General features: G+C 33.9%; 1 protein-coding gene and 1 pseudogene across 50 annotated transcripts in view; one reads left to right on the top strand and one right to left on the bottom strand.

Moving 5' to 3' along the window:
• RIMS1 (regulating synaptic membrane exocytosis 1) overlaps positions 1-23,137 on the bottom strand; it is a 496,468-nt gene that overhangs the window by 66,076 nt on the left and 407,255 nt on the right. For 38 of the 50 annotated variants that reach the window (XM_032275522.1, XM_032275521.1, XM_032275530.1 and 35 more), the window contains one exon: positions 21,732-21,898. The exons of the other annotated variants lie outside the window; for them this stretch is intronic. In XM_032275522.1, coding sequence (XP_032131413.1) covers positions 21,732-21,898 — 167 coding nt within the window. The remainder of the gene's footprint in view (positions 1-21,731; positions 21,899-23,137) is intronic. 50 annotated transcript variants of the gene reach the window in all.
• On the top strand, positions 17,906-18,747 carry LOC116548967 (annotated as a pseudogene).

Below are 23,137 nucleotides of genomic sequence, written 5' to 3' on the forward strand. Positions count from 1 at the left end.
TCCTTCTCTCCCGAAGAATATATTATTGTTAATTATTTTAGGCAGCATGGAAAGTTAGCTGGAAAATACTCCTTTCTACTAGCTAAAGTAAATTATGTCTGAGAGCTGATGAGAGGGAGAGCAAGCAAGTGGGGAGCATGGATGTTAGTATTCTTACACTCTTTTAAATTACAATCCATGTGCAACTTTATTATCCATACAGGTCCCTTCTGTCTAATGAAAACCTGTTTTGATACATCTAAAATGACCTTCTTAATTTTATGTTTCCTCAAAATATTTGCAAAACCTAACTTATATGACCCTTATCACCATTTTGATCTTCTTCATTTTCTACTTCTTGTTTTGAACTACAAAATACACACTAGCTGATACAGCATAGCATCTTCAACAGTGAGGATATTTAATATGTGAGTCAGAACAAATCCTAATATGATTATAAATTATAAAACAGAAAGTCTTGGGATTATGTAACAAGTTTGTTGTCATATACATGAGAGAGAAATTGGTATGAGGTGAGTTCAGAAAGGTGGGAGGGCAAGATCAGAAATGAGAGTTTATAAGCTATGGAAAAGAGACAAGACTGGTCCTTACGATCCTTCATGAACTGTGAATTGAAAATTGAGACCTCTACTTGATGAGGACATTTTGTAATTTTTAATACTTAGCTGCATTACTTGAACTGGTCCACATCAAAATTCTGATAATAATATATAATTCTTAGTCTTTCAATTTATTCCAGTCAGATTTTAATTAATTCAAAGTTTTAAAAGTCACTTGCAAATCTGATAATTTTGCTACGCATTTTATGCACATTTTTTGAGACACAAATGTGAGTATTATTATATATGATTAGTCTCAAACTGATTCCTGTGGGATTTATATTCCCAACTTCAGCAGACTTTCTTTCCTGACAAATATTACAGTCAATTTCTTCTGTGTCTTTACCAACATATTTGAATGCATTATCTAAATATGCCACCCATCCTTAAGGCTTTTTTTTTTTTTTTTTTTTTTAATTTTACTTGCAGAATTCTTCTGGGGAACCTACAGAAATGTCAGAATTTTGTCAATTTCATAGTTAAAATGTCCATGCTCAATCGAATGCCTACAAAAGAGAAAGCAGCGGTTTGTCATCTCTCATCAATCTTTTTAGGACACTCTCCACAGTGGTTACTGAAAACCTCTCTTCTGATGATTTTTTTAACCTTTAAAGGAAAGTATGAAATAATTAACATGTATCCTTTTTTCTCCCCATTATTTCCATACAGATAGAATTCTATTATAGCTTGCAATTTGCATTTTTAATATCAGTCTACAAAAAAATACCACTGTGAAATTCTGAGCATTGTTCTTTAGTTTATAAAGAAGTTTAAAAGTATAGGAAAATGTCTTCAATCAGATTTTATTATTAAAATTTAAGATGATCTGGGAAGATTCAAAACTTTATTTTATGGATATCCAATCTTGGCAGTGAAATATTGTACAATTTTGACAAATAAAAGTTCTGGAAAAATATGTGTAACAAGTATTATCATTGGGAGGGGGTCAAGTTTATTAAAAATGATTGGGTGAATAAATTATGAGGTGCTTTTTGTCTCAAAAAATAAAATATTTGTCTAGCTGCTTAAAAACATTCTTATATGAGGATATGTATAGCTTCTTAAATAATCTATAATACTATAATTATTCAATGAGAAAACATTTAAGGTATTTTCATTTCTTCTAATTGAGGAGGCAGTTCAGAGGATCTAATAAGTCAGATTAATCCAATCAATGTGAATATTACAACACAAGTATGTCTTCTATTGCCCCATTTCTTAACTTTTATTTGTTCTGCTTCTGTTTCTTAAAAAATTATTCCTATCACTTATACATATCTGAATCCTTTGAGATGCACCTTAAGGCTTTCTGCTTAATGAAGCTTTTCAGTCCTCTCTAGCTTCATGACTGTTGTCTCCTGGCGCTTTGTTTTATATTTTGTACTGGTTATATTACAATTCTGATATTACATAACAGCATGCACCTTATGCATCACTAAAACTGCTACAGCCCCCTTCCTATTGCTGAATGAATTGATTTATGAGTAGAAAGTGAAAAAATGATCAGTATAACCCATCTTTAAAAATCAAACGAAATCCCTTTCTTTTTGATCCCATCTCTTCCTCTAGACATTTTGCTGAAAAATCTTAAGTAGTTATTTATATATCCTCTCATCCTATTTTGGGGGGAACGAATTTGAATCAGGCTTTGTTCCTAACACTTCACTAAAACTGTCTTTTATCAGTTGCTAACAACTTCACATAACAAAATCTTGTTACTTATCCCATCTTATCCTTTTAACCTCTCAATATGTCATGCATTTGTCAAAACATTTGATTTTCTTGTCTTGAAATATTTTATTCTCATGGATTTTCCAAACCTGTGTCTCACTGGCAGGACCTTGGTCCTCTTTTATCACTAAATGTAGGAGTTCCTCAATGCGCAGCCCTTTAGCCTATATTCTTCCACAAGAAATGAACTCCACAGATGTCTCGTCTGGTCCCAAGCTTTACATACTATCTATGTAATACAGATCCCAATTGTTTTTCTCCACCTTGAACTCAGCCCTGGACTCCAGATTTATATATCTAGTGGTCAACTGACATATATGCTTGGATACATCTAATAAGGCTCTCAAACAAAGTGTTCAATCCCTCAAGAAACCTGCTCCCTCTCCAATCTTCGGTATCACATTATAGATACCCATCTACCCAACTGCTCAGAGTAAGAAAAAAATATCCAATTTTAAAAATAAGACAAACCCAGTCAACCAAACAAATTAGTTTCCTGGATACTTTTCTTGAGCATTCCCTAACAAACCCACCTAAGGGTCATTTGACTCTCTATAAAAATGTAAATTTTTTGACTTAGTATTTACTAATTATAGTCCAAGCATTATAGTTATTTGCAAAGTTAGATGTTAATTTGAAAAACAAACAAAAAAAAACTGATAAAAGGCAAATGATTATATCTGGCTCTAGAGAGGATAACCAATACATCATAGCTTTAATGACACAGAACACATTATCCAGTTCTGAATCTAACTTAGTAATCTAATTTCAGTATTCCATTTCCCCCCAATAACTATTTGTGTGTGTACAAAATTACAAGGGTTTCTTGTAACATCTTTGGAAACAGCTTGCTATACTCTTGGTTTTCTCACAAATTAGTTAATTAAAGCTCCAACATTTGCTATTTTTCTGGTGACTATGTTTTGATGTTGAGAATTACATTCTGATAGTACTGGAAGTCCCACCAAAGACACTTAAGTAGTGAATTCCCTACTTAAGCCAATTAGCTGTGTTGTCCAAGCAGGCATTTCATGGGCTCTGTAAGTCCATGCCTTTTCTTGGCTTCTAAATTTAATCTCAAGAGGCAACAACACAGTCTTCTTTCTGTTTTCCTTTTTATAACTCTGGTTTTCTATGTGTGTTTTGGTTTTGTTTTGTTTCTTTCTGGTTCTGGGTCTTGGCAAGACTGGCTCTGATTCTGCACTGCTTATGACTAATAATACATTACCAACTAGTGGAGGTGACAATAAGGAATCTATTTATGGGTGAAATCTGTCAGATGGCTGGCCAACAGATTTCAATGTATCAGGAATACATTGAAAGCTGGATGGTAGATGACAGAAAATGTAGTTTGTTAAACTTTTTGCATATATATACTTTTCTGCATGCTACTAAAAACTCACATCACTCAAGAAATATATTGTTGACACTGAAAGAAGAAAAACCCTTTAAAGTCTAGGTTTAGGTTACGATGTTAATTTTAACTCTATAGCTGACTGGTAACACTGAACCTGCTAATTCTCTTTGCTAAAAAATAATCTTTTCAATTAGTGACAAAAAAATCTCTTACTTTGTGTATACCACAGGGATAGCTGTCCAAATAAACAAATACTAGATCCCAAGGTATTTAATTTTAATTTGTTTGTTTTAAAAAATGTTTTAATTTTTAATTTTATGGGTATATAGTAGGTATATATATTTATGGGGTAAATTAGATTTTTGGGGGGGTTCTTTTTTATTTTACTTTAGGTTCTGGGATACATGTGCAGAATGTACAGGTTTGTTATACAGGTATACATGTACCATGGTGGTTTGCTGTACCCATCAACCCATCATCTACATTAGGTATTTCTCCTAATGCTATCCCTCCCCTAGCCCCTCACCCCCTAATAGGCCCCAGTGTGTGATGTTCGCCTCCTTGTGTCCATGTGTTCTCATTGTCCAACTCCCACTTATCAGTGAGAACGTGTGGTGCTTGGTTTTTTGTTCCTGTGTTAGTCTACTGAGAATGATGGTTCCCAGCTTCATCCATGTCCCTGCAAAGGACATGAACTCATCCTTTTTTATGATTACATAGTATTCCATGGGTATATGTGCCATAGTTTCTTTAACTATTCTATTATTGACGGGCACTTGGGTTGGTTCCAAGTCTTTATTATTGTGTATAGTGCTGCAATAAATACACATATCCAAGTGTGTTTACAGTAGAATATTTTAAATTTAATAGAGCTCCTGTTCTGATTGATCTGTATAAGTACTTAGATAATTCTAGCATAGAGAATTAAAGAATCCCCAGAGAAGAAAGAAACTGAACTTCTAATACTTTAAAAATGCTATCCTTTTAAGGAAAACTGCTTCTCAAAAAATTTCTAACTCAGAAGAACTTTAATAAATGAATCTAAATTCACAATCAAAGTGAATTCTTGAAGATAACAAAGTAGTTTGATAATTTTGGCTTAAGAGCAGCTTTATGAAAACCACAATGATATTCTACTTTAAATGTACTAGGATACTAAAATAAAAAATAGACAATAACAATATTGACTAGAATTAGGAGAAACTTAAACCCTCAATATTGCTGATGGGGATGTAAAATGATGGAGCTGCTTCAGAAAATATGTTGGTACTTTAGTTAAATACAGGTAAACTAGAGTTACCATATGATCCAGCAATTCCATTCCTAGGTATACACTCAAGAGAATTGAAAATATATATCCACACAAACATATATGAACTATTCATATCAACATTATTTACAAAAGTCAGAAAGTAGAAACAAACCAAATGCCCATCAACTGATGAATATATCAACAAAATGTGTTAAATCCATACAATGAAATATTATCAACCATAAAAATAAATGAATTTGGGGTACCTCATGCTGATAGAGAAAATGAAATCTGGTGTAATAACACTTTGGTCCACATTATAAATTACACATATTATTTGGTATGAAACAAGCATTAAATGGAAAAGGTAATCAAGTATCTACACACATTCAGCCAAATCAAAGCTGCCATCAGTATTAGGATATATCATTATTTTACGTAATTTTTTTGGTGGCTTAAAACAACACAAATTTATTATCTTTCAGTTCTGGAGGTCAGAAGTCCTAAAATCAAGGTGTCAGCAGGGCTACATTCTGTCTGGGGGCTCTAGGGGAGAATATGTTTCCTTGCCTTTTCTAGTTAACGTAGGCTGCCCAAATTCCTTGTCTCACTGCCCTTTCTTCTATTGTAAAGGGAACAATGACTGGTTGAGTCTTTCTCATGTGGAATCACTGTGACCTCTGCTTTCATTGTCACATCTCTGTCTTTGACTGACTCTGCTGCCTCCTTCTTTCACTTATAAGCACTCTTATGACTACACTGAGCCCACCGGATAACTTTATATAAGCTCCCTACATTAAAGTCAGATAACAGCAATCTTCATTCCATCTGACATTCCAATTCCCATTTTTTTTCTGAGGATTAAGATACGGACCCCTTTGTCAGGGCACATTGTCCTGCCTATCAGACCAAGTAACTCAGGAATGGTGGTAAGGAGTCTCTCTCTTAAGAATGAAAAATGCTGCTAATTAAACAATAACATGTCATCAATTGTAGAATATGTACTGACTGCATAGCTGGTAAAATACAAACAAGCAATGTGGATAAAATCAATTAAATTATGGTGACAGACAACCAATAAACGAATTTAAACAATAATTTTTAAAAATAAAATAAAATTAAAACATCAGAAGCTTACATTCCCAAACATAAACTAAAAAGACTTGGTGTTACTTACAGATATTCAAGTGATGGATGATGTAAGACAATCAAATCTACACCTTCAGTTGCCACACTTTGGCTAATTATTACAATGTAAGGTGGTTGACACAACATTTTAAAAGAGGATAAAAGACACAAGTCCTAAAATGACTTCTCCTTTCAGAAACCAAGGATATTTTCAGAAGTCACGAGGGTCTATGTAAGGGCAGTTCCAACTCTTCATGACAAACTTAGCTTAAAAACAATTACAATCGATTTACATATACTCAATCCACTAAAAGAACTTAGAAATCTACCATGATTCTACTCTAAGCCTTAAGAAGGGACAAGTAGTATAAATAATAATAATGCATATAAGTTCACAATGCTGTTTATGAAAATATTAAAAGCTAAATAACAAAAATTATTTGAGCCCTACACTTACATCTGGATCAATACACAAGTTACTAATCACAAACAGTAAATATGGCAGAAACTTGTTGATCAATATGAAGAAGCTCAACTCTAGGCATCTATCCTAATTTTCAGTGGTCGTAACACAGGGACTGGTGATTAATAACCAAGGCGGCATTAAATACCTCCTAAAGGTATCTGGTGCACTTATTTTGATACTAAGAATCAGTTAGAACTGAAAAATGCACTCAAGTTAGATCACTATTTATATTCAATCTCTTTAAGTAAGCTGGACCTTAAAAAGTAATTACCTCTGAAATTTTTATTAAATCTCATTCCCACATACATACATGTGTTGAGTTTTATGTGAAGCTGTAAGTAGTCTTCAGTGTTGAGGGCTCATGCACATTTCATTAGTTTATTCCTAGGTCTGGGATTTATTTCTAGGTATTTTATATTTCTGAGTAAATTACGTTGATGGCATTTTGTAAATTTCATTTCCTAAGGTTTATTGCTGGTACATAAAAATAAAATTCCTTTTTATACATTGACCTTATATCTAGTGACTTTGCTAAATTCATTAATTCTAATAGTTATTTTATATATATTATATATATTTTTGAATCTTCTATATGCATAATCATATAAACTGCAAATAGTGATCCATAATTTCAACCATCATTTATCATCCCCCTCTCTATATGGAATCAATTTGCTAAAATTTTGTTTGGGGTCTCTTTTTAATGAGAGATTTTGCTCTAAGTTTTATATCTTGTAATGTCCTTACCAAACGTATCAGGGAAAGACTGGCTTCACCTAGTTTCGAAGTGTTTCTTAGGAAAACATTGTGTAAGACAGAGAATTTATTCTTTAAATATTTGTAATTATTTATCAGGATCTACCTGGGTCAGGACATTTCTTTGTGAAAAGGTTGAAAACAATTATGGAATCATTTAAGAGGCTAAATATAGAATTCCTCAGATTTTTAGTTCATTCTTACGACATTTCTAGTAAGTTGTACTTTTCAGAAAATTTGTATATTTCACGTAAGCCAGGGTTGTAAAGGGCCAGATAGCAAATATTTTAGACTTTGAGGGTCATACTGATTCTGTTGCAACTACTTGACTCTGCTGCAACCACTCAATTGTTGTGGTGGGAAAACAGCCATAGACAGTATATAATGAAATGGGCATAGATGTGTTCCAACAAATCTTTATTCACAATAATAGGCAGTGGGCCAGACTTAGTCACAATGGCTCACTGTGATCTGAGTTGAAAATTTACCAGCATAAGTTGTTTACAATATTGCTTGTCTGTATAATATGTATTATTGTCCCCTGTCATTCTATAATATTGGTCATTTTTATTTAGTCCATTTACTTTTGATGCAATTATTAATATAGATCTAGTTAAGTCCACTTACTTGCTGTTTATTTGTAGTCATCCTATCTGTTGGTTTACTCCTCCTTTTTGCCTAATTAGCTATTTATATTTTTGCATGTTTTTTCAACTATTAGCATCTGAGTTGTTCATTCTTCTATTATGCTATTAGTGACTATCCTAAAGATTAAAATATGCACTTTGACTTACTTAAATCCTCCTTAAGTTAGACATTTTTACCACTTTCAAAATAATGCAAGATCTGTACAACACCTTACTTCCATTTACTCCCCTCCCACTTTTCACTCAGGTATATATACAAATATAAAGTATAAAATATTTTTCACTTTTACATATGTTTTAACTACCACAAGATGTTTTTATCATTATTAACTCTTTCTGAAGTTCTTCATTCTTTCCTCAAGACTAGTGCTTCCAACTGGAGATACTTTTCTTCAACATAAACTCCCATTAGTATTTTTTTGTAGTGCAGGTCTCTTCTTGATGAATTCTCTTTGTCATCTATCTATCTATCTATCTATCTATCTATCTATCATCTATCACCTATCTATCTATCTATCATCTATCATCTATCTATCACCTATCTATCTATCTGTCTGTCTATCTATACATGCACTCATTCATTTATTTTCTGAAAGACATTTCTGGATAATATTTACTAAGCATAAAATGTAGGTTGGACTTTTTTTTTCCTTTCAGTATTCTTTCTTTTGGCCAGTCCACTGAACTTGCGGTTCCATAACATCTGCTGAAACTTCAGTTAGTCTTATTTTTGCTTCTCCAAAGATACTATCTCTTTTTTCTCCTGAGATTCTTTTAAGAAATGTTTTTTCTTTAGTTTTCTGTACTTTGATTACAATAATGCTGAATTTTTTCTCTCTTAATATATTGCTGGGTATGCAAAGATTTTAGATTTGTAATTTGATATCTTTTATCAGTCTTGGAAAATTCTTAGTCTGTATTTCAGTATTCAAACATTGCTTCTGCCATTACCTCTCCTTCTGGGACTCTATATACCCTGGAATTTTTCATCATGTTCTACTTGTTTCTGTCTTTTCTCTTTGTGCATTAACTCATATACTTTCTACTGACTAGTTCACTAATTCTTGGTTTGACTGTTTCTCATACGTCATCAAATCTACCTATTACATTTTTAACAAATTTTTAAATTATAATTTAATTGTAAAAAATGGATTCCAGGTCTCTGCTAAACAATCCATCCTCCTTTTATTTCTTGAACATATTAATCACAAATATTTTCAGGTCTCTATTTGATAACTCTTGTTAGTTTTTAGTCAGGCAGTCCTTTTATCCTTTGTTAAGCATGACTCATAAATTTCAATTAGATGTAAAACTGTGTATAAAACCCTGTGGAGGCTCTGGATGATATTATTTTCCTCCAAAATAGGTAAAATTTTCATTTAATTGACAGAGAGATTTCTTGTTCCTGCAGAGTTTGGGTCTAAAGACTTGCCATTACTTAGAGTGTAATGCTTATCTCTAGAGTTTGGCCCTTCTGAGATATGTAAAAGAAAACAAAGGTGTTTATCACACCCCTCTAGCTTTGGAAACTTGAAGTCCAATCCATCTCCCCAGCACCTGCAGATGCTGAAATTTGTGCTTGACTCTTTGGCCTTCCAGCTGCTGCTTTTTGTTTGCTTTCCTGGAATCTTCCCTGTGCACAGACAGCTTACCAGTCAACATATGAGGGAAATCTGTAGCAAAATTTGAAGTTTTCCACCCATAATTTCCAATTTCTCTGTCAGTTCCTGAATTGTTAATTTATTTTCTCAGCCTAGTAAGACCACTGCCTCTGCTTAAGGCGCTATTATCGCATGTCACCAAATTAGAAAGTAACTTCAGAGGAAACTGGGATAAATTTACCACTTACCTTGTGTTTTTCCCTCCTTTCAAAAACTGAAACTACTCAAATTTCTGCCTGCTTTGTTGCTCCCAAATGCCTTCCAACAGTTTTTGCTGTTTTTGTTCATTGTTCTTGTTTAGCTTTTGTAGTTTTATACGTGGAGAAGTTAGTCTGATATAAACTATACTGTTATGTCTGGGGAACTGTGACCATGTCATATTATTATTTTTAAAAAATGATAGAATTAGCCAGACCAGTTATGTTGTTATCAAAATCTTCACAGGGTTTCATAATGAAGACATATGTTAAAATCATGCTATAGCAGTTTATTTGTAAATTACACTGAATAGCTTTTGCCACACCGATTCCCGTATACAGTCCCCTAATACCCTGCTTCTGCCACAGAATGGCAGACCTGAGATGGTCCTCTTCTGAGTCCATGTACTCTGCTACTCTGAGGTATAAAATGCTGTTTCAGGGTGCTCTAGGGCTAAAACTTTCCCTAGCTGCTACATGTTCTAGAAGGAAATATTTCGTTGGGTTGTTTTTTTTTTAAGGCTGTGGCATTTATTTTAGAGAGCTTTACATTCTGTTCAATAGCTGAATAAGTAAGCATCTACTTTTGCCATTTCCCCTCATTTTGGTACAGATTTCACTGAATTTGAAAATTGCTTTCTAAAGCTTATAATTTACAGATGTGGTTAAATCCTAGTTTCATGTTAGATGAAGTTTTTTGTCTTTTTATTGTAAATGAGGTGAGTAAACACATCTGTTCTCTGTAATTTTAAATCTGTGATCATGAGGTCTCTTTGAGAAGTAAAATTAGCAGGCCTTGATGACTCCTTTGAACATGCATTCCCATTGGGAGTGATACTGTTCTCAGAAGGGGATAACTGATTCTTGGTGAAAGTAGAGGGAATAAAAAATCTTAGATAATAAAATGATTAGTGGTCTTCCAAAGGCTTGCAGTATATAAACAATATGTCTGTAGTATTAAAATTTCATGTGGGGAGGGCAATTTGGAAAGGAATATCTAAAAGATTCCTTAGGGGAGTGATAATAAAAAAAAGATTTAGAAACATTGAATTAGGAGGATGACTGGGGAGAGGCAAAAATTTGGACGGATTCCAGTTTTTCGATTTGGGAACTGGGTAGATAATAGTGTAAAAAGCATATAATTATTCTGTTCAAATACTAAACAAGCCAATAATGTTTTTATACTTGTTCTAAGAAATGCTGTTTTAGATGTCTTAATGACTGCAAGTAGCCAGTTAAAAATACATATGCTCATGTATTTCTAATCTATTGTAAATGCAACACATACAAACACAAATACGTACTTCAACAAAAGCTGATGTACATTTTCAGTGAATACCAAAACATGAGAAAACAATTGGTTGTATTATGTATGAACCATAAAACGGTGTAAATGAATCACAAATGATAAAGTCATAAAATTAAAGATAAATACACACAAATGCTTCCTTGATATATCTGTTGTAGTTTACAAAGTAACATGATACAACTAATTATTCTGGATGATTCAGAAGACTCTGAAAATATTTCCACTAATTATAAGAAAATAGCATGTAGGCCCTCTTGAGGATACTTCAAGGTCTATGCTTTCTTTATTCATTATGCTGCATAAGTAGTATGTATTCAATTAGCAAATATCAATCAATCCACACTTGGTTATCATGTCTATGCTTTAAGATAGTCTAGCTGAAATCAAGGTAATCATATGTCAAAATGAGTAAAGAAACAAAGCTTTAAATGATGATTTTCTAAATAAATATAGAGTAAAAATATACTTTAAGCTTTTTATCATATTGCTTTAAATTGAACAGATATTAAGACTAGTATAATAAAATAGTATAAAGTCTATTAACTATACAAGCTGAGGCAATGAGCTTAGAAATAACATATATTCCTCTGGACAATCTATATCATGCTATTTAAAGCTAAAATCCTAAAAAGCAATAACAAGTATTTAATCTACCTCATATACCAAGTGTATAATTAATAAACATAAAATACAGTAGAATAACAGACCAACTAAGGCCAATATAGAACAGCCTGCTAGTTTCCTTTTTCTTTGAAATTTGTTTTTTCTTAGTGTATTATACTGAAATCTCACTATACATTGCATAATCCTTCAGCCCAATTATGGTACTATCCGAATTTTAAAAATAGATAATAACTAGAGAAGTAGAACCACATCTCATATTTTAATTTTCTCCTAGGAGGTAACAGCACTAGAATTTACTGTGCCATATATTTTGGTATACAATAAGTTTTTAAAGCAGCAGTACCTATCTTCTTTTTTAAAATAAATTATTTCACAGACTTCTATTGTATTAAACACATACTAGCAGAGCTGCTTTAGCTGAAGTTACTGAAGTCCTGCAATCTAAGAATTCTCCTTCCCATTTAGTTTTTCTCCTGCTCCATGGACAGTTTTCTCCTGTCTATCAGGCAATTCTTGGAGACAATAAGGTTCATGAGAACACCAACAGTCCCTTGGCATAACTTTGAAAACCACTCAAATAAAACTGAACTCTTCAAGTATCAAAACCAACAGTTAAATTCATCCAACTCACCATGAAACAATGTTAGGTGGAAAAGCTAAATATCAGTAATCAAAATTCAAATTTTAAATGTTGTTACACTATATTTTATGGCAGCCATCTCTCTCATAAGACATTTAAGGATGACTTTTAAAGGTATAAAGTAATTCATCTAATACTTCATATCATGTATGCAGTAACTGAGGTTATAAAGCGCAATGCTATATTTTCAAAGCATTCTGATATACACTATTTCATTTTATTCTCACACAGTCTTGTAGGAGTGGCAGGTATAATTCATATTTTTCAGATGAATATACATTTCATATTACTATTACATGTGTATGAAAATCCACTAAAAAACATAGATCTAGGAATCGTGTGTTTTGTTTTGTAACAGGTAGTATCAAGTACAGTACCAGCATATAAGAGGCACCCAATAAATAATTGGTGAATAAGTAAATGAATACACATATGACTATATGGAAAAATAAATCAAGGTCTAAAGAAGTTGTACACTTGTTGAATGAAGCTCTCAATATTGATAAGTAAAAGTACTGAGCCATAGCTGACGGAACCAAAGACTGACATCTGAGTCAAAAGCAGTCTTTAAGGGCAAGCCGGGAGTCTTTGCATTGTCCTGGCATGGGAACTCTGATCACAAGATGCTCTTTATTTAATGATCACTAAACACTTCCTTAACTTCAGGCTCACCTAATTCTTCTCTCTTATATTCCAGTATCCTCTGAGAATTCAGAATCTCTTTCTCAGTTTGAGCTGTATCTACCTTTACCTCCTACATTAGTTCTTCATTCCCCTGCTTCCGTTCCACCTCATAACTGAAATGATCCTTTCTCTGCTGGTGCTCTCTTCTTTCCTGGAAGTTTTACAGTTCTTGGCTCCCTTTACCATCTCCTTCTATGTTCCTGATTATTTTCTCAAGCCCCTTAAATATTACTTCCAGTTCAAGCTCCAACTCTGTTTGCTTTGCCTTGGCATTTGCCCTCTAACTTGTGATAAAGTCTCTAGAGCCACGATCCTTCTTACTTTTCACACCTATGTGTATTTCTTATTTATTATTTTTAAATATTATCCTAAGTAAGCAAATTTTTTAAAAAATAAGAAAAATGGCAATACATCAAATATGAAACATTTCTGTCAGTATGGTAGATGATATATTCTGATTCTGAAAAATCCTTTCACTTCCAAATGCCTAGTCATTATGATGGGAAAATTATCACAAATACCTGTTAAAATACAAACTTGAGGTCACAAGAAAGAAAGGCATATCTCCTTAGCCAAAGACCAAAAGAGAACTAAAACAGATTGGTAAGTGAATGATGAATGTCTGGAAATCTTGCAGGTGTAGTGAGGAGTCAGAACTGAAATCCTCATGAGCCAAGACCCTTAAAGAACAACAAGGAAAAATGTGTGTCTCAGTTTAAATTCTCATAGACCCTCACTGGTGGCTTTCTAAGGTACTTTTTTCAGAAAGGGAAATGATCCAGAATGAAGGTCTAAGATGCACTAAAAATGGTTAACAAACTAGAATATATGTGGTTTAATATAAGACATTAAAAATATAACATGCAATAAGAGGAAAAATGAATCAATCTATAATTAAAACATTGGACAAGAATATGCAAATAGGAGAAGGACAGCAGTACAGATAAAGCATATGACAGTCACTTTTTTTTCCCTAGGAGGAAGTAGAGGTAATTATTAACTTTAGATTTACTATTTAACAAAATTTATATACTTGAGACACTAGTCAGCAAAAATCACAGAAACTGCATAGTTTCCAGCATAATGGAGGCAAAAGAGTAGTAAACCAATTGAAGTTTTGAACAGTGTGAATAATAAGCTTAATGTATTGGATATATAGATAACAGTAACTTAAGGTTTAAGTTAGTATTTCTTCTCAACCACATGTGTAATATATGCAAAATGACAAAAATGACCAAAAAAATAGGTGACAGATCAAACTTCAAAAACTTCAAATAATATCAAACAAAATACACTTTGACCACAATGCCATTAAGGCAATTAAGTTAAAAATAAACAAAAATATTCCAAATCTTTGGAAATTTAAAGGCTTACTTCTAAATAATTAATGGATAAAAAGGAAACAAAAATGTGATGAAATTTAAGTATACTTAAAATTACACAAAAACGAATATGTTACAAACCAAAATTGGTGAGATAAAGATAAAGCCACATTTCAAGGGAAGGAGAGTTAGGCTTATTTAGAATAATATAGTATTAGAAAAAATTTAAAAATGAATTTCATCTTTATAAAATAGCAACATGGAGAAAATATAAAAAACAAGATGCCATTCATGACATCAAAAATATATGGTATATATATATATATATATATATATGACAGCTATGCATACACTTTATTGAGAAAAATTCAAAGCTTCATTAAGAGATCTTAAAAAAATCAGTTGGGGTATAGAATGTCGGAAGGTTCAATCTTCTAAAGATTCTGATTACCATACATCAATTTATACATTTAATACAGTTTCAAACCAAGAATTTATTTTGTAGAACTTTATGCACTTATTCTAAAATCAATGTGTAAGAACAAAGCACAAAAACAGCCATGACACTCCTGATAATGAATAAGAATACGGCTGGGTATGGCAGCTCACATCTGTAATTCTATTACTTTCAGAAGCTAAGGCATGTGGATTGCTTGAGCCCAGGAGTTCAAGCCCAGCCTAGACAACATGGTAAAACCCTATCTCTTTAAAAAAAAAAATAGCCAGGTGTGGTGGCATGCACCTGTAGTCCCAGCTACTTGGGAGGCTGAGGTGGGAGGATCAATTGACCCCAGGAGGTGGAGACTACAGTGAGCTGTAATTGTGTCACTGTACTATAGCTTAGGTGACAGAACAAGACCCCCTTCTCAATAAATAAATAAGAATAAAACAGGCAGATTTGCACTATTATGGTATGTATTATGAGTTATATCAATAAGCTGTATGAATTATGACAGAGTGGTTTTAGTAAAGGAACAGACATAGACCAGTGAAATGTAGGCTAGAAATAGACTTTGTTTGTAAAGTCTTGAAAAAGGACAGAGCTGCATTCAGATCAGTGAAAGTCTGGGTCTAACGTACAAGTGACTGGATTGGAAAGGTAAAATGAGATTCAGATATAATGGTAATGTTGAGACTGAGTCTTGCTCTGTCACCCAGGCTGCAGTGCAGTGGCATGATCTCAGCTCACAGCATCCTCTACTGCCTGGGTTTAAGCAATTCCTCTGCCTCAGCCTCCTGAGTAGCTAGGACTACAAGCACCCGCCACCACGTCCAGCTAATTTTTTTGTATTTTAGTAGAGAAGGGGTTCACCATGTTGGCCAGGATGGTCTCGATCTCCTGACCTTGTGATCTGCCACACCCGGCCAAAATTTGACTTTTTAAGCTTGGTGGTAGGTACATAAGCCTTTATTATTATTCATAAATTCTGTGTATCTTAAATATTGCATTACAAATTACAAAAGAAGTTTAGGTTAAATGGGGGAAAGTGTTTTTAAGCTGGGCAGCCTCTAAATTCCGGCTCTAGGGCTTACTGGTCATGTGAACTCAACAGGCTGCTTTACCTTTATCTGTGAAATGAGATTACTAACAATTACATGACAGGACTCTTTACCAGTAACAATGTTGCATGTAAGTCACTTATCAGAATACCTGGTCTACTTATAAAGGATACTTAATAAATCACAATATTTTAATACATTAAAAACGTTAATAATATAGATGTTATGGAAACACTTATGAAAGGGACACATCAAATAGGTGATGTTTGGGAAGCACTGATTCTCAGTATTAAAGGATATTGTATCTATTCCAAGTAATATGTTGATTGTTGTAGAAATACGAATACTTGCCCAAAGAGAGGGTATTTAATGTTGATAACCAGAGTTCATGCCTGGGGACCATTAAAACAATTAGTTACCTACTGATATAGCATTGCTAGGCTCATAATCAGCATTTGGTTCTCTAATATGCAAACATAAACATATAAACACACTTTTATAGCACATAAGGTCTTCTTCAAGGGCAACTTATTTGATCCTTTTTTCTTTGATGTGTTGTAATTACCAAAAAGACCAGTTATATTAAGGATATTCAATGCCATATTAGCTATCCAATGGCAAAATAACTGGCTTAAGAGGACTTCAATATGTTACAAAAATAATCTAATTTATTCTAACAAAGAAAATAAAGCTACAGGAAATTAGATTTCTACATATAATGAGATGTTATACAATGTACTTTTAAAGCTCCATAAAAAATGTCTAGTTATTTTTTCCCCAAAGGTAACAGTATCTAAGATCTAATTATGCATGGTCATATCTACAAATATAACCCCATCTTGATAAGATACTACAGGTTTGTATTAAGTTTTGAAAACTTTATTTTAACTGACCATTTTCCTTGTCTACTATATAGTAAGCATTTACCTTACATGCCACTGAGCTTCCCGGAATTTGATTAAACGTGTTAGTAAATCTATAATAAACTCACAGAGTGTAAAGGTAAAAATAAAGCATGCTGCAGCTGTCTCAAACTGTACCAGTGATGCTTCACTTCAAACTGCAGCCTTAAATGGTTTGCAAGGAAGAATCTAACTGGGAAAAGCTATTCACCTGTCCCAAAAGTTATGTATTTGGCTATTATCAAGACTTTTGTGTTACTTATATTCATAGTTCAAGTAATATTTTGATTATGGTCTGAATATAACAATGCCACTATAATTTATATATACCGTATAGGGATTGATTCAGTCATATATGTTCATAAGTGTAATATAGTAATTTATTAATATATTTGTCATACATCTAGAGTCTTTGTAAAAGGTACATGTCATATTCTTTCTTGCCAGCTTTAATCTATTTACAAGAAATAGTAGTGGGAGTGGCTCATCAACCTTGAACTATCAAAATGTTATGAAGCAAAACACTAGAAAGAAACCACTAAAATAGATTTTTTTCTCATATATTTAATATTTTTCACTGTGTTAAGATTCATCTTTCCTTGTCATCTAATTTCCACAAAATTTTAGTACTTTTGTAGATCACAATAAACCTTATTTTTCTACAGTATAACAGACAGGCATGCAAAACTAAGTGTGAACAGTTAAAATAAATAAAATAATAATCCTTCTGTCTCACTCTTGATTACATCTGATGTCAGTAGGCATAATAATTAGTGAGCATATAAAAGTTTCATTTGTTTATTTTAGCTATTAAAACAGCAAATAATTTTGCAGTTCAGTACTTTTCATATGCTAAAACAAAAATCCAAGGATTACTTTTGAATTTGATCCTGTATTTCTTTACTGAATTGAAGAACCATTATGAAATAAGGGGCATTTGAAACTACTTTCTTTAACACTTTGCAAACATAACTGTAGTATCAAGATTGATTTTCCAGAAGATATTGACTTCTATCTTTGCTATCACAACTTAAAATATTGAATAATTTAACCTATATTGTTTTAAAATCCTCAAATAAATAGAACATCCCTTTCAGTATGTGCTTATTGATTATGCCTACTGACATCAAATGCCAAATTTTTATAAATGTATAGTTGTGGACCCTGCAAAGCCCCAGGCCAAAGGCAACTTCTGGGCGGTGGACATGAGCCTGATTTAGGCAGAGGTGCTATGGCCACAAAACACAGCGCTGTCTGTGCAGGCGCTGGCAGAACTGATGTGCGCGCAGGGCCTTTGCCAAGGACCTGGGCCCCTACTTACTGCATGGTCAGTCCAGCCCGCCGCTGCTACCTAGCAAGGTCTTCAGCGTCAAGTCTCTGCTAGGGGACTCTGGGGAGGTGGTACCCTGGTCAGGGCTGGGGCCACAGAGAAGCCTAGCTCCTGCAGGCATGGGGAGCAATGGGGAGGAGGTGGTGCCCACCTTACCCACCTTCCTCTGAGAGGCCTCTGTGGCCCCTCTGCCTCCTTCTCAGCCCCATAAGAGTTGAGGGGGAGGCTTCCCAGCGGGGAGCCATGAGGCCCTCAACCCTCTCCCCAGAGGATAGGGCCTGGTCTTTCCACTTACTGCGGGGTACCTCAGTTCCTAGGGTGCTGTCCAGTGGGGGACACAAGACCTCCCTCTGGGGAATGCTGGCCACTTCCTACTTGCCTATCTACACTCCCAATGTGGAAATGCCATTGGCACCACAACCCACCTCCTGTCCCCAGTGTCCACTGTCAACCAGCTTTGCCTACTAGGGGGTGGCCTCTGAAACCTGAGGGCCCACAGGGCTGCTCTGGGATCTAGATGCCCTCTTCCAGGATGTGCCACTGAACAAAAGTATCTATGACTTTTGGGTCAGCCATCCTTGGGGCCTGGCAACCCCCGCCCCAGGCTGGCTGCTTTCTTGGTGCAGTCTGTGAGGCTCCTAAGGAAGGGGTTGCTCCACCCTCCTTCTCCCACCCCCAGCTTGTTTATAGGAAGCCAAGGCCAGGGGAGTGTCTGTGACCACAGCAGCCTCAAAACACCAGGCAGCAGCATTGCTGAGAGTATATGGTATTTACTGGACTACCCCATGCGTGACTATGGCCACGCTGGGCATGACCCTGGTCCTGGTCAGTCGTGCCTCTGTTTCCCCTACACTAAGAGGCAAGGCTGGAAGCACAGAGCTGAGCCTGCAATAGCCCTTTCTTGTCCCCTCTTCTCAGTCCATCAGCCAACCATCTGTCACCAGGAGTCACCTCTTGTCCGGTGCTCCAGGCTGGGGGAGGGAAAGCCTAAAGGTGGATCCAGCCTGAAGACCTGCTCTCTCTCATCTGTCTCGGAAGGAGGTAGCACCTTTTTTGGTAAAGGGGTTAGGGAGTAGACTGGACGCTTCATGGTCTTGGTGGTGAGGAAGATAACAGTAAAGGAATTTACAACTTTAAAAAAAGTAGAAAATAATAAGGTACTTACACATGATAGGAACTAAAAAGTTTGCTGCTTATTACAACTTATATGTAAATATATTCTATCATTATAATTAATTAGCTGTGTTCATATTTTAACCATGAACCTGAGTAAAAAGAATTATAAAAATTATGCAGATGTTAGTTGCTAAAAAATAAAGAAATAAGAAACAGTAATATATTAAGAACCATCATTCCTTGTAGTGTTAGCTATAAAGGCAGGGGATATTCACAGCTGAAGAGCCTGCAACCCTTGTTCACAGAATTTTGATGTTTTTATGCTGATGTCATTTTATTCTTTATCATTCCAAACTGTCCTCTCTCAGGATTTTACCACAGGATTGACGATGGAAGCAAAATAACTCTGTGTGTGTGTGTGTGTGTGTGTGTGTGTGTGTGTGTGTGTGTATGCTATATGTTTGTCTATGTGTCTATGAGGATATGTAGACAGAAGAATGCATATGAAGTGATAGTCTACAAATGTTAGAAGAGAACATGTGTCCCTTCTCACATCTTATTATTTCTCTCTATTCTTCCTAATTATTCTGAGAGGATCAAATATGTACCACATGTGACAAATCACTGACATACAGTATGAGATTACAAGAAAAGTAGCTCTTCATGGAAAACTTGTTTAACTATTAGCTCTAGTGCCTAAATTTACATAATTCACTTATATACAATAAAGTCTCAGTTTATACGGGTTTTAAACTACAAAGAAGGGAAAGAAAGATGAAAACAGAAAAGTGCTTAGAGAAAATAAATTTATCACTAAGAAGTTTATTTATACTCCTTTTAGGTCCAACCCTCTTCCTACCACCTTGACTAAATATGAAAATTCATGTGAATCAAGGAAGGAAAGAATCTTCTACCTTTTGCTTCCTGTCACAATATAGTCAATGCTAATTTGTTGAGTTGCCATTTTCCCCACACAGTAACAATGGTTCCAATACACTACTAACATGTGGTTCCCCACTATTCTCCTTGTATAAAATCATAATCCTTTGTTGTCGTTGTTTTCCTATTCTTTCAAAAAGAAATCATGTAACCAAATTTTATAGGAAGATAAATTTTTGAAGACTCTTACTTCTAAAATTTTAGAAGAATGAAAATGAACCCACAAGCTATTATATGCAATTGGTTAGTAATACAAATTATATTAACTAGTAATACTTTAAAGCACAAAGCTCAAGGTAATTAGCTCTGTAGTGAATATAAATAAAAATTACTTCAAATTGTTTTTAGTGAATAAGGTGAAAAAATCCTTAGTTAAGTCTTATTTATCACATTCTTCACTCAATTCAATAGTTTCTAAAACATTTTATCTTATTAAGAATTCAATAAAAAGGAATCTTTAAGAATACTTCTTAGCCCTTGATCTTAAGCAGCTCAATATGGCTACGTTTTTGAGCTACGTTTATAATTCTTCCCTAAATTTTAAAGAACTTTATATTCTGTTAGAATCAGATGCTGAGAACACCAAAAGTAAAGATAAAACATTTTCTACCAATATCTTTATTAGTTGAAATTGCTCATATTAGATTATCAGAGTATGAAATTATTAAATAACAGCAGGATGATTACTTTTAATTTGCTTCAAGAAACAAGGAAGAATCTTCAAATATAATTCATGGTACATTATCAAAATGTGCACTAACATCAGACTTTTAGAGTATTAGGAAAGTGTTTGTTCCTATTTTTAACACTTATATTTATTGGACCTCTCATCAACCCCACAATTCCTTCAATTGTAATAAAGATTTAGGTTACATAACTATAACTATATGAAACTTTTACTTCTGAAAACTAGTAAAGAACTAATACAAAATATGCTTTGTCTATAATCAATCTGCTTTTGTTTATACAGCACTTGGACGTCTGGGGTTTCTTCCCTTTCAGCAGGGTATTTGTCTTTTAAGAAACACAAAAACACTACTGGTGACTTAAACAAAATTGAGATAAATGCCTTACAACTCACATAATGTAATTAGTGATTTTTATTTTGTTACCACATCCACTACACCCCCATATATTTTGTTACCACATCCACTACCCCCCCTACACCCCCCATACCCAACCATGTTGATTTATTTATATAGCTGTCACACTACAATGACATTGTTGAGTAGTCCCAACACAGACTGTCCTGCAAAGCCTAAAATATTCACTATGTGGCCCTTTACAGAATACACTTTCTGATGTTGGACTAAAGGAAGGGAACTTAATCATATTAGAGGAAACTACTACCAATGTGACTCAGAGCGATCTGTAAAATTGTGACTCGGGTTATAAGCTGTATCTGATAGTAGTCAATACTAAACATTCTGTTGGCAATATGACTTAGTAGTTGATAAATACTTAACCCACTGTCACCTAAACTGTATTACAGAAAAAATATTCAGGAAGCTAGTTGCATTTTTATATCATAAATAAAGATCCAGTTTATATAAACAGTACTGCCAACTCACCTGATTCTACCCCTGGGGCGCTCAGATTGCTCTGACATAAAGCTTGTGCTGCTGAGGCGTGAGGCACTGCTGGTTCGGGAAATGGCGGAAACATCACTGACATCACTATCTGATGATTTGGCAGAGACGTTATCACAGCTTCTGTACTGATCTTTATGTATGTTATACTAAAGATTAAAAACAAGAAAGTGTGAGCTCTATCATTAGATCATGGAAACGACATAGATGGTAAGATGAACGACTACTTAGCCCACACCAAATAAAAGTGTACCTTTGTAAAAGTAGGTGTAGAATCTAAAATAATCCAAATGCTAACATGAATTCCAATATAAAAACAATAACATCTTTAAGTGGTAAGAGATGGCTTATGAAGACTGAAATATAAATTAAACACAATAATGAAATGCTTGAATGGAAAATTCATTATTTGTACATACTTAGAACCTCAAAAGTATATTATTCATGTTTTTTCTAGTACATATGTTTCTCTTTTTTGTTTTCATTTTCATTCTTGTTCATTTTATTCACCTTCTACTCTAGTCAAAGTACAGGCTGAACATTCATAATAAAAAAATTCAAAATCTGAAGTGCTCCCAAATCCAAAACTTTTTGAGCACTGACATGATGCGCAACATAAATGATCATTGGAACATTTTGGATTTTCAGATTAGGATGCTCAACTGGAAAATACATAATGTATACAGTACAAATATATCAAAATATAAAAAATATTCAAAATATGAAACACCCCTGGTCCCCAGCATTTTGGGTAAGGGACACTTGACCTGTATAGACTGATTCCACCTGTATAGACTTTTTGATTCTAAATTATTCAGTTTACTTAAATACTTTCTAAGACATTATAGCGTCTCTAAAATTTCTTTAAAATAGATTAACTTTTCAAAAACAAGGGCTGATATAAATTGAGTAAAAAGGCAGTGACTAGTCTTTACCTTTTTACTATGGCTTCATTAGACAGTTTCAGATTTAACCTATTAGTATCAAAAGTAGAACACTGGATCCCTGTTAAATTTTCATTGTACATTATATCTTATATTCAAAAATACCTTTAAATTTGTCTCTGATATTCATTTCCTACAATTTTAGGAATCATTAAGTAAGAGATTAAAATGTGCAACGTTGCCAAAGCAGTTAATCTACTCTTATTTCTATTTCACTGTCTTACTGTGATGAATCACACAGTGAATAGCTTATGTATTACATAGTATTTTTATATATGTGTTTCAGTTGTAATAAATATTTAGGTTACATAACTATAAATAACTTAAAGATATCTAAAATGTAAGTAGTGCTCTTAGACACTGGTAGGTAAGATACTATAATTTCTCCTGTAAAACAAAGTAACATATGGATATTTGTTTCTTAGAAAGCAATTTAATTTTCGA

This window comes from Sapajus apella, unplaced genomic scaffold (assembly GCF_009761245.1).
Source record: "Sapajus apella isolate SASKATOON/1434 unplaced genomic scaffold, GSC_monkey_1.0 scaffold6, whole genome shotgun sequence".
Lineage (NCBI taxonomy): Eukaryota > Metazoa > Chordata > Mammalia > Primates > Cebidae > Sapajus > Sapajus apella.